At 51.6% G+C, this 12,566-nt stretch overlaps 1 protein-coding gene across 2 annotated transcripts in view; it reads right to left on the bottom strand.

Moving 5' to 3' along the window:
• SSBP3 (single stranded DNA binding protein 3) overlaps positions 1 to 12,288 on the bottom strand; it is a 157,665-nt gene extending 145,377 nt beyond the window's left edge. The window contains exons 1-4 of one of the 2 annotated variants that reach the window (XM_064493554.1): positions 11,933 to 12,288; positions 10,872 to 10,944; positions 10,587 to 10,648; positions 7,933 to 8,017 (exon numbers count right to left, since the gene is read on the bottom strand). In XM_064493554.1, the coding sequence (XP_064349624.1) occupies positions 7,933 to 8,017; positions 10,587 to 10,648; positions 10,872 to 10,944; positions 11,933 to 11,988 (276 nt within the window). In that variant the 5' untranslated portion in view covers positions 11,989 to 12,288. The remainder of the gene's footprint in view (positions 1 to 7,932; positions 8,018 to 10,586; positions 10,649 to 10,871; positions 10,945 to 11,932) is intronic. The other variant, XM_064493555.1, reaches the window with a different exon arrangement.
• Between the last annotated feature and the right edge of the window lie 278 nt (positions 12,289 to 12,566).

Below are 12,566 nucleotides of genomic sequence, written 5' to 3'. Positions count from 1 at the left end.
GCATCTGCTCTATGGCAGGGCTGGTTAGTAGGGGAGCAAAAAACCCATCTCAGATACCAAACAGGGACACCAGAGGAGGGTGAGAGGCGGCCTGGGGAGTTCCAGATTCCTTGGGCACAGGAGCTGACTACAAGAGGAGAAAACGGACACTGACTGAACTACAAAGGCTGGTGCTAGCCAGAAGGGTCCACGCGTCACCAGTGCATCCTCACAAGAGCAGCGGGGATGGTTCAAATGCTGCACGTGTGAACCCTCATCCCCAATTACCCAAGGATGCATGGAGAAGGTGAATTCAAAACCAGGGATCCAGAGTAGTAATCAACCAACAGGTGGTTCACAGGTCCCAGGCACACATCTCTCACACCAGCACCGTTCTGCTGCTGCTCCCCTGTTGGCTACCACAAAGCCAGGACTCATACTGGGCCTGAAGTGACACAGTAAGAACGACAGCACACATTTATATGGCCCTTGTGCTGTGCCAGGCAGACTACATATCATGTGTGTGTGTGTGCACACACAACTGGCAGATGTGCCACACAAGGCAGATGTGCTTTATTAACCTCATTTTCCACCTGAGGAAACTGAGGCACAGAGAGGTTAATTAAGGTGCCCAAGTTTGCACAGCTTGTAAGTGCAGCAAGGCAGCACAGGGCATAAGATAGGGCCCTGGACCCTAATACGGTTTACAGGTTTGAGTCCTACTGATGATCTCAGGGAGGGCATCTTTCCTCTCCAGGTCTCAGTTTACCTCCTGGTAAGATGACTAGGTGACCTCCAGTTCCATTACCTGTAACCCTGCAATCTACACATCCTACACTAACACCCTTCCTGGACACCGCTCGGGGGCAGGGCTGTTTACCTACTCCCACCACCTGTCGTGATGCTCTGCACCCTGTCTCTCCAAAGAACAAGTCTTTCTCAGCACTTATCACATCCTGGGCTGCATCTGTCTCTTCCACTAGACACTGAGTGGAGCAGGCACTCAGTAATCAGACTGAATCAACACCTTGAAACTTGTCAGCATCTTCTGCTCCTGGTCTGGTGGCTGGTTGACCAAGGCCTTAGGCTCACTGCAGGAAGTCAAAAGAGATAGCAGCCCATGTGCCCAGAAGCAGCTTGGCGTGGACCTACAATGGCCGACACATCCCTTCCCAAGCTCACCTTCTCCTTAAGGCCCTTTTTTGGAACTCCTTGCTCCAACCAAAAGTGAGGCTCAAGGCTGACCAGGGCAACGTATGTACCAAAGAGGACGAAGGCAAGACCCTGACTGTGGGGCTTTCAAGCCTGGTCACCACTGCAAGCATTTACCCAGCATTGTGCAGAACAACTAATCTTCCTGGACAGTTCTCCATGCCTTTCTCAAGCCACGCCCACGGTGGGCTGAGTAAGGACAAACCTTGTGTCCACCCCACAGGCAAGAGAATGGACTTTGAGAAGTGAGGACTGCCCCCCCTCAGCTAACAAGGGGTGTGAAGCCGAAATTTGAATCCAGGTTTCTGCTCCTGCCAAGTTGCAAGCTCTTCCTCTTTAGCTATGCGGTAGCCACACACAGGAGCAGGACAGGACCACTCTGTCCAACACAGATAAGGGGCAGAGGCGTCTCAGGGGAGCTTTTATCAATGCCAGCCTGTGGCAGGAGCACCTGCTCTGCCCCTGGTAGGGGTGTGGGTGTGAGACCAGACGCTAGTATCGAGGGGAGGACTCCATGACACATCAGAGAAGCCCAGGTACCAGAGGGCATCACTGGGAAATTCAAACGTCCAGTTCCCTAGGGTTAACTGGCTCTCCCAGAGAAATATGCTGGTATCTCCATCATATTAAAAGGTCTAGGGGAAAATTTTAGGGCTGTAATGGGAAAGTTAAGAAGTTTCTCAAGCAGTGGCCATAGAGAGACAACCATTTGACATATATAACCCCACTTAACCCTCACGACAATCCCACAAAGCAATCACCATTTCCCCACTCTACAAAGGGGAAATCGAGGATAAAAAAGTCCGCCCTGCCAGAAAATGACAACGTGGGGGGACTGGAACTCAGGTGTCTTGGCCACCAGTCAGGGTCCAAACCCTTCAAAAATCCAGAGGACTCAAGGGCCCAGAGGGGGAAAAAGCGTAACACAGGAGAGAAACATTCCTAAAACTCATCTTGCCAAGGCTAGAGAAAACCCCATTAACCTGGTGAATTGAAAACAAACAATCTTTATTATCTATTTGCTGTAAGCTCCCAGCAACATGTATTAAAGAAGTTTATGTGAATCGTCTAATGCACTTGTGCCGTGGTCAGAATTATTACCAAGCTAAAAAAGATTAATTTTTCTAAATACTCTAAGCCCTAGACACTATTATAAAGGCTACAGCTAGTGTAACATTTCTGTTATCTTGGCTGACAGGCCCTCAAGCACACACACCTCCCTTCCACTGCTCCCTCTTAAGCTAACACACACATACTCACCCAGAGGCAGGGAGGTTGAGGGAAGAAGGTGAGGCAGCGCTGGCCTGAGGTCCCCACGAGAGAACCTGCTTTCCTTAGAAAATCAAGACGGCCTAAGGGATGCTGCAGAGAGACCTGGGAGTCTCCCAGCTCCCTCAGAGTGGTGGCTGGCACACAGCTAACTCTTGGTCCAAGTTTGTAAATGCTTAGCTAACAAAGATGGTATTATGCACAGGCTGGAGCACACGGCTGGTCTTGGAGTTCAAATGAAGTGACCACTGCCAAAAACTTTGTTTGGGTCTCCATCATTCTCCCCGCCCCACCTCCCGCCTTGAAATAAAAGGCAAGGATTTGCAATTTGGGGTCTCGCCACACTTGAAACCCATTAAGGTGGCCACCACACTGCCCAGGCTCTGGCAAAACGCAATCCCAGTTACTCATTGAGTGTTTAATTAGCGACCGATGGATGAGTCTGGCAGCCTCTGGGGTTAAGAGGAACTGCAGCAAACAGGGTGGGAGTCCAAAGAAAGACTGTAACACACAGTCTGGGCTCCAAGGCAAATGAGGAAAGAAACAACTGTGTGTGTGTTTTGTTTTTATAATCTGCCACACAAGAGTGCCAAGGGTCACAGCCAAAGGCAACGCTGTGAACTTGCCAGGACCTCTGGGCAGATAGCTGGGCTGGCTTATCGCGGGGGAGAGCACGCCCCTAGCTACTCGGAGCCCATCTGCGGCCTCCTCCTCCTGCTCCTGCCCGTGCCCCAACCTCACAGGCCCCTGCCCCCAAAGGGTTCTGGCAGGCGTGGACACTCCCCGCCTGGCAGGAGTCTCAGCTCAGCACATCCAAGGCGAGCCCTCTCAAATATCACGTTGCTATTTCAAACCCACCAAGGACGCTGGACCCTTGCCACAGAGCCACAAATACTTCGGCTCCCGTCCATGCTGCCCAGGACTCTGGGGCACTCTCTAACTTGAACCAACCCACCTGGAGACACAGGCTCAGAGCTGGGGGTGGACAGGGGTCAGCAGAGGCCTGCTGGGGGGAGCCAGGGGTAAAGGGAGCCAACCCCACTGGCTTGAGATTGAGCTGAAAGGGACCTCAGGTCTTCAGAGCAGGGAAACTGAAGCTCAAGACTCACCAAAGCCATGGGACTCCACATTCACCACACACCCCAAGTTCTTCCCTGGGGATCCCAGAGGGGCGTGGGATAGCAGCCCATGAACCTCTTGAAATCATGTACAAAGTCTCCCTGGGGGACATGTGTGTTTTCTGGGAAGAAAGGCCATAGCGTTTATCACATCTTCCCTGCCAAAAGAGCCACCACACCATAGCAAACTCCCTTCCTGGGACTCAGGTCCCACCTCTGCCAGTGACTCTGAAATTCACCTCTCAGGGGCTTCAGTTTAATTCTCTGCTAAATTCATTTCTTCAATGACTATATATGGGCACACTTTGGATCAAATGCAAATACCTTCCCCTGTTTCACAGAAGTTCTGTATCAAATGAGGGCTGTCAAAAGCTGAGAGGCGGAATCTGAAAGACCGGGGTCTAGTCCCAGCTCTGCCACCTCCTGGCTACATGCCCTTGGACAAGCCACCTAAACTCCAGGCCCCAGTTTCCTCATCTGCAAAATGGGGATGAGGTTCAATACTAAAACCCAACCACAATCATGTATTGAAAAAGTGTTATGAGAAGTACAGCAACATAAGCATCACTGCTCTCCAACACCTTCAACTCAGAGGCCACTGAGCTGGTAGTTGGGAGTGTCCACTCCATGGAAGGCCAAGACCAGACAGACATCAGCATCTAAGAGAAGGCAGACAATGGGACCCAAGGGCTTCATCAGCACTCTGAGAACCACTGCTCCAGCGAGAGGGTAACAGCAAGGAAACCACAGGTAGGGGCCCTGTGAGCCTCCTCCCATGGCCTCAGGGCTCTTCTGATGTAAGGCAAACCAATTTCTCAGAAAGTCCATTCCGGGTACTGAACCCCACAATGCTCAGCATCGTGTGTGGTCAACATCAGGGCCCTGGGGCTTACACACAATGAGCCAAGCAAACTGAAGCTGCCAGGTGTGTGGGGGAGAATGGACTGTGACTCAAATAAAAACTCACCAAATCAAAGAAATTTAAACCTCTCCCCACTGAGTCACCTGGTTCATTCCAGACCCTAAAGCCTGGCTTGGACCAGAGAGACGCCTTTGAGATCACCTGACCCCTGACCCAGGAATACAAATTAATTTCCCTAGGAGAGCTGAGACCCAGATCTTCCTGGACAAGGTCCTTCCCAGCCCCTTGGGAGTCCCTCCTCATCCACCCCCGACATGCACTCACTACTTACTACCCACCAAGGCCCGGCGGGTACCTGAGCGGTACAGACAAATCATGAGAATCTATGAATCTCCTTGATGGAAAACAGAAGGCCAGTTACTGCGCTCTTATTTACACTCCATTTTATCTTCTATAAAGGATTTGAGGTAACTAGTTAACCCACATTAAAATCACCTGGCTCAAGATGGCCCAGCAAAAACGAAGTCACTGCAAGAACATCTTCCAACAGTCCACTGACTACTCCAGAGCAGGTTACTCACTGATCCCAGATTATTTTTTTCTTACCCATAATTCCTTAATCCATTCAACTAGTATGTGTGCCTACTACGTGCAAGGTATTATGGGAGCTACAGAAATGAATAGCTCTGCAGATGAATGGCATCTGGCATGGAAAAAATTAATAAGCTGTGGTTAGAAAGACAAATCTGAATGAGAAGTTAGCTGGAATGGGTGCAAACAGGTGACATTTGCCAGGCACCTATGGGGCCAGGTCCCAGCAGTGTTAGGAGCAAAGATTCTGGAGTCAGTTACGACCTGTTTGGATCCTAATTCTTATCAGCTATGATTACCTCTCTGTGCCTCAGCTTCTTCATCTGCAAAGTGGAGTAAACACATGCCTTCTCTCTCAGGGCCACTGGCAGCCTGAAATGAGAGACTGAACCTAGCACTCAGCACAGGGGCCCAGCACATGGAAAGCTGCGCCAACAAAGGCTCTGAATAGGTGGTCGGTACAGACACTGAAATGAAGGAGTGATCAGAGTGTGCAGCAAACTATCATCAAAGCCCTCATGAAGGAGAAGTTAAAAAATGGATAGGATGTGAACGGGTAAGAGAGGCATTTGTTCCAGACAAAAGGAAGGGAGTTCAGAAAGAGGCACAGAGCAGTAACTCACTCTAGTCAGAAGGAATGAGGGCTCACTAGATGGCAGCCATGGGAATGGAGAGAACGCATGAAGGTTGGAGGATTCCCTGTCTTCATTTTCTTAAGTATTTTTTAATTTTCCAACTGCTTCTCTGCCACTCCTACAACTCAGTGCCACCCCTTAACTCCTTCCTGTCCCCATTCATCATCACTCCACCCTCCTCTCACGGGAACTGACTCCCAGGCCACAAGACACCAAGTGGATCCCAAGGGTATCAATCCCCAAATCTGTGAATCCTGGGCCTCAATCACTGTGGCTTCAGCTCTTGGTAGCATCTTCTAAATGTCTGCATCAACCTCAACAATCTATCACACAATTCTGCTGCCATTCCTAACAGATTATTGAAAGCAAACCCATGCAAACATTCACTGCCACCAGACTGTTTCAAGATGGTAGATCAAACTACCAATTGCCAGTCTCACGTTATTTACTAGAGTGCTAAACTTAGTTAAAAACCATTAACTTCTCTGAAAGACAGCAAAGACATCTTACATCAAGATGTAAGATGAGGAGGGTGGGTATAGCTTAGTGGTAGAGCGCGTGCTTAGCATGTATAAGGTCCTGGGTTCAATCCCCAGTATCTCCGTTTAAAAAAATTTTTAACTAAAAAAAAAAAAAAAAAAAAAAAAGAAAGTGGCTTGAAATAGGCACATCCACCCATCCTCCCCACTCTAAAATGAAATCATTTGCATAGCAGTCGAATACAGGCCACACAGGAATTGGCCGTCCTTAAGTTAAAACACACACAATTTTTACTAGGTAAAAAGGTCAAATTCACGAAACTATTTTTACATGGCTAATGTACCTCTTAGCCTCCTCCCCCAGCCTCCAGCTCAGGAAACCCTATGATCGTCACCACGGATTTTCCCAGAAGAACCACATCACAAGTGAACCAGTCCTCTCACCTTTTACTACCAAAAGTTTACCAGGCCATAAGTACCATTCACCAGCTTCTCTTTTTCAGCCCTGAAGAGGGCACAAGAATTGGTCAATTTCCTCAGCATTCCACTCCAAGGATATTAACTTTACAGTCATAGCAAAATTTCAACACAGTGAATATTCTCAGAACCAGTGAGCCTCCAGCTGAGTCTCTAACACCTTGTCTTACAAGGAGAAATTTTCACCATAAAGATATTCATGGCAGGGGATTTGACCACTTTATGAAATTCAACCAAATGGGTTCTGGTCTCCTAGGCCAGTTGCAAGCTGCATGCAGGGAATATAGACAGCCTGACCAAGTGGGTGGGCCCTGATGACATTCAAAAAACCAACTTCCATGCCCTAGAACTTGGGAACCATTCCTCCTTACCTCATGCAGACATGCAAGATCAAATCAAGTACCTGTAATGTGCACTGCGCACACACATACAGGTACACACACACTTAACCTTCTACAAGGCCACCAGAAAGCAAAGACTGGAAGGAGGCTGGGAAGATCTTCAGACATTTATTTCCCTCTGCATCTCCCCCAGATCCTAACCTGTTTCATCAATCTTAAGTCTGACTCCAACCCAGCTGGAGTCCAATTTTTTTTAAGGGGATCACAATGGGAAATGGACACGTGGCAGATATCTCTCTTGTAAGTGTTTCATAAATCTTAAGAAACTTATTCAGGTAGAGAGCGAATGATAGAGTAGAAAGCATTACAATGTGATGAAACTATCTTCATAAGAACATTTGGAACACTGGATCACGGACCAGCCAAGGACCTCAAAGTATACACCCTCTCAATGGACATAACATGAGCCCCCCCGCCACAAAAACATACACACACCCCAAAACGTAATTTGAAAGATCACTCCCTGGAAAGTAATGCAAGAATCCAATTCACCAAATTCTCACTCAAGCACTCCTACTCCAAAGCACAAGTTTCATATTTGCCTTTACTTTTCTTGGCTACGGTCAACTTCATAAATCAGCACCAACGAGGCTCAGTCCCCTCCTAGCTGACTACCCAACCAGAACATAAACCCCACATGGTTGAACCCTGCACAAGGCCATTTAATTCTCCAGATAGGTATTTATGCTCTTTTGCATAATTACAACATCATGAAATACCGTTCACCAAGTCAGAACGCTGCTAGAAGAGGGTATGGGGTGAGGGCAGCAGGAAGGTGGGGAGAACAGAAAGAAAGGCAAGGAGAAAACAAAGACCACTGCCAATTGCTGTGTATTTGCTTTTGGTACTAAAGAAATTAGAGCTATCCAACCCTATAATTATTGCCAGGATTAAAAATTTGTTACTCACGTAATCATGAAAGGCTTTTGCTTCACTTGAATGTTCACAAGTGTCTCGCCTTTCAGGAGCTGCACAGTAAAGGTCCCAAAATACACTGCAAGTTGAAAAATAAAATAAGATCAGGTTACTAATTATTACTTGTGCGCCCAATGGCAAGTGTACAATGCATGGTGCTAACTGCACCAGGTCTCCCCAAAGCTCAATCCCACCAGTCCAGCCTTCACTAGGCAAACTCAGCCTAGAAAACAAAATGGACCCAACCTCTTCTGACAGCCCGTTATTTGGAATACGAGTAATAGTTTTCCTCTATCAGGCATCTACCATGTGTGGGATGCCTCACACCCATGGCATGGCTGTAACTACCATAGTGCTGTAAGGTAGGTGATTTTATCCTCTTTATATATGGGGCAACCGAAGTTCGGGGAGTTAAGTACAACCCACTCACAGATGCCCAGATGGGACAGGTAGAAATCTGGATGAGAATCCATGCCTGTCTCGTCTGTGCTCCATTTATTCCCCCCACCCCCACCCCAAATGGCCGCTTTTCATAAAAAGGTTAAATTGTCAACGTCAGGACAATGATTCATACGTGCAGCAATCTTGGTGACTCTGGCAATAAAGGAGAACCTACAAGTCCTTAATCCCACAGCCCACACCCCCAACCCTGCCACCTCACCCCACTCCCACCCAGGCCCTCCCCCAAGGTATTCTTATACAAGAACCATTCCCCCCCCCACCCACCAAAGAACATGTATCAATTAGCCAAAGGCAAGGTTATGGATGACCAGGTATCTTGTCCTTTCATGTTGAAATCAAGAGCCCTCCTCAGGCACCTGTCTACCTGTCCAGCAAAAATGGGAGGTAGGGAGGCTAGATTTCCCTACCTCATCCCCCTCCACAATTTTGTATGGTCACCCCAACACTTTGTATTACGTGAAGACAGACATACAAGTCCTTTGTCAACCACTAAAACCCTACTCAAACACAAGGCAGTCACTGGTATTAACAAGGGGCCTTAGGAACCCTCTCCAGGTCAGAAGCCCAAGCCGAGGGATGGGAACCTGCCTGAAGAGTAAAATGAGCACCGGAGTGGAAGTCTGACTCCCAGACCAGTGCTCCCGTCCCCATCACAGCTGCCAGCTCTTCCAGTTATCAGACAAGCACCTCACTCCAGGTGTTTGAATAACGCAGCCAGGCCCGCTTCAGATCAGCTCCACTAAGTCCTCCCACCCTTAAAGCCGTGGTCATTTGCTCGGTGTCAAATCGCAGAGCCACCGCTGCCTGAGCCCAGCACCACAGACTCTAGTTCCTGGGGCTGAGATAAGGCTGGAGAAGTTTAGGGGGGATTATGGATAGAAGAGGAAAATCATGGACTTTGACTAGCTGCAGAGGGAGGCTCAAGAACATTCCTTTCTGTCTGCTGAAGCTGCACACATTTAACTACTTTCTCCACACACTAAAGATTCCTAACACTACAAACTCCCCAGCCCCTTCTGAATGACTTTTACTCATCTGCCTTAGTTTCTGCAAAATCCACAATGGTCAGACCCTCCAATCCCAACCACACACTCTTCTCCAGAAACAGCCACAGAAAATCTACCACCCACTCCTACAGGTAGAATCCTTACGTCACACCAAATGCCTCCAACTCAGGCAGTTCTGAGGTTGGCAGAAGTAATTAAAAACTCATTTTCTCTGTGCAAGTTAGAACAGACACTTCATCCCCCTGCATTTCAAAGACACTTGAAACAGTAACCAGAGCCAGCGGCCAGGTAGACGCACTAAGATCCCAAGACAGGGCACTCTGTCTTCCTGAACTCCACCAAAATATCAAAAGCCATTCTGCTCTCTTTTCCTTTTGAAAAAAGGATGTCAAAGACTCCACCAATCGGTCCCACAAAACACCCAAGTCTTACGTCCTTACAGTAACTTGCTCCCGCTGACCCTCAGCCTCCCTCCTGTGGGCTGCAAACCCGTGGTAGTCCCACTCAGGCAGGGCCCAGGGGCCTGGGAGAGGGTCACAGACAAGACAGAGCCCCCAACCATCAACTACAGGCACTCTGCCAGGGTCTCAGTAAAATGAAACTTGGCGGTTTTAGGGATGTTTGGGGGAGGGGAGAGGTCCAGTCAGTCTGAATCAGTATCTTCAAAAGAAGTGGCAGCCCCTTCTTGCTTTTTCTCAGGGTGCCTGGAAAAGGCCCCCATAGACTTTCTCTCAAGATTTTGAGCTCACTGGAGAAAAAGAAAGGGACAAGCCAGTTGTAAAACAGACCTGGTATCCCTTCCACCTCACCCCGCCCCACCCCCACTCCCTCTAATTAAAGCAGCATGCAGAATTGACAAAAACCCTTCCAGGTTTTTTTCAAGCCCCTGCCCCAGAGTGAGATGTAAACGTGTAAGGACTTTCTATCCAAACACCAGGCAGGATTTAGTAGGTTCTCAACAGGAGGGGAAAGAGGAGGCAAAAACTTTAGGCACCGGCCTCTTCTGCTCTTTTCTTCCTTTGCCAGTCCTGATCTGAGGGCCCAGAGGCGCCCTGCTCTGTGCAACACTGAGGGCCAAGGCATGGGGGGCCTGCTCCAGACCTCTCATCTTTGTTCACTTGGACCCCAGGGCTCAGAACAAAACACACACACACACACACAACTATCACACAAACTTACCACCACCACGAGTGCAAAAACCCAGGCGGTTCTCCCAATGTGATGTTTTTTTCCCATCGAATCTGGAAAGGAGAGAGCAGAGACAGCTTAGAGGAGCAGAGGGAAGGAGTGAGCAGGGGGCTTCCTGGAGCCAAAAGGCTGTGAAGACCAACTAACAATAAATGCCAAAAGGTGATAAAAATTCAAAATGGTGGCCACAGTGGCTGCTCCAGAAAACAAAGGCTCTAAGAATACTGGAAAGAAAGGGGTGTCAAGAAACTGGATGATGGGGGGAGTTCCACTCACCTCCGACAAGAAGGTCTGTGCAGATTTCTGTGCTCCGACGTGCAGTAAATATTCGTAGACATATAAAGCTAACCTAGAAAGTGGGTAGAGAGCAGAGAAAGAGGGAAGGCGTCAGATCACACCGGACGCTCGCTCCTGGACCTTGCCAGCCGGCTTCCAGCCCTGTCTGCGCTGTCCCATTGTGGCCCTGACCAGAGGTGAGCGGCTAGCTCGGCCCTGCCTCGGGCCGCAGGTGTGAGCAGTTAGAGGGTGGGTACCAGGAGACGCATTACTTCAAGCCTTAGGAGCTGGAGAGCAGCCCCGAACTTGAACTTCCAAGTAGCGCTGGGGCCAAACCCACTTAGGTCTCTCAAACTCGCAAGCCACCCGACTCCAAAGCCTCGTTCCTTTTCTCGACCTGCTCCTGGCTTCTCTCCCCAGGTGTGAAGGTCCAGGGAGACTCAGTCCTGGACTCCGGGGTGCTCAGCGCGCTCTGGAGAGGGCAGCAAAGCGCCACGGTCACCATCTCCCCCCAAACAACTGTCCCCCAAGCCTAGGGCCAAGTCGGGGCCGCCGTCCTTGCCCAGACCAGCGCCCCAAGAGGGCGCGGGGCCGGCGGCGGGGCCGAGGGCAGTGAAGGGAGAGCGCTCCCGGCCGAACAAAGCCCCCGGCACGCACTCCTCACGCCGCGGGCGGACAAAAGGAACCTTCGGGGCTGCAGAAGCCACGCGCCCCCTGCCCGCGCCCGGTGGGCAAAGTGTGGCCACCGCGGAGAGCGCCCCGGCTGAGGCGGGCGCCCAGGCTCGCTCGCGGGACCTCGCCCACCCCTCAGCGCGGGCCCCTGAACCCGGCACGCCCGGCGGCCACCAGGTACCCCCTCCCCCAGCGGCGCCCCCCGACGCCCCAACCTCCGCCGGCTCCCAACAATGGGCCCTCCCACGCCGCCCGCAGCGGCCTCGGGAAGGGGCCAGGCAGGCTGCGCCGGGGCCGGGAGCGCAGCAGCCCCCAGCCGCCCACCTGCCTCCCACCGCCCGCCCGCAGCCCGGCGGCGGCACGGCCGCCACTTGGAAAATAGGGCTTACTTTTCCCGAGCCTGCCCGTCCGAGGGCACCGCCGAGCCTTTGCCTTTGGCAAACATGGTTTGCAGAGAAGAGAGCGCCGAGCCTTGCCGCCGCCGCCGCCGCCGCCGCCGCCGCCGCTACCGCTACCGCTTCGGCTGCTCCCGAGCTGCCCCCTCGCTCCCGGCCCCCTCCCCGGCGCTCTCTCGCTCACTCGCTTGCGCTCTCCTCGCCGCGCTCCCCTCCCTCCCCCCCAGGCGCTGGCTCCGCGCTCTTTCCAGCTGTCAAAGCGTCAGCCCCGGCCGCGGCCCCATCGCCCTGGAACTCCTCCCGCGCCGGCTCGGCCTGCGGTGCCGGTGCCGCCGCCGCCGCTCGCCCGCCGGCTCGGCTGCCCGCTGGCTCGCTCGCGCGCCCGCCCGCCCGGCTCCGCCTGCGCCGCCCTCTGCGCCTCCGGCACCGCTGCCGCCGCCGCTGCCGCTGGTCTACTTGGAGCTCAACCGAACGTGGCTACCCGGGCGAGGGAGCGAAGCGGGCGTCAACGTCCCGAGATTGATAGGCGTTTCCGCCAATCGGCGCGCGGGGGCGGGCCCGGGGCGGCCCGGGAGGGATGCCCTGTCAGCGCCCGGCCGCTGCACTTTCCGCTGCGGCCGCCTCCAAG

Source organism: Camelus dromedarius, chromosome 14 (assembly GCF_036321535.1).
Source record: "Camelus dromedarius isolate mCamDro1 chromosome 14, mCamDro1.pat, whole genome shotgun sequence".
NCBI classification, from domain to species: domain Eukaryota; kingdom Metazoa; phylum Chordata; class Mammalia; order Artiodactyla; family Camelidae; genus Camelus; species Camelus dromedarius.
Note: the sequence above shows the minus strand (reverse complement) of the source record. Positions and strands in the feature narration are given on the sequence as shown.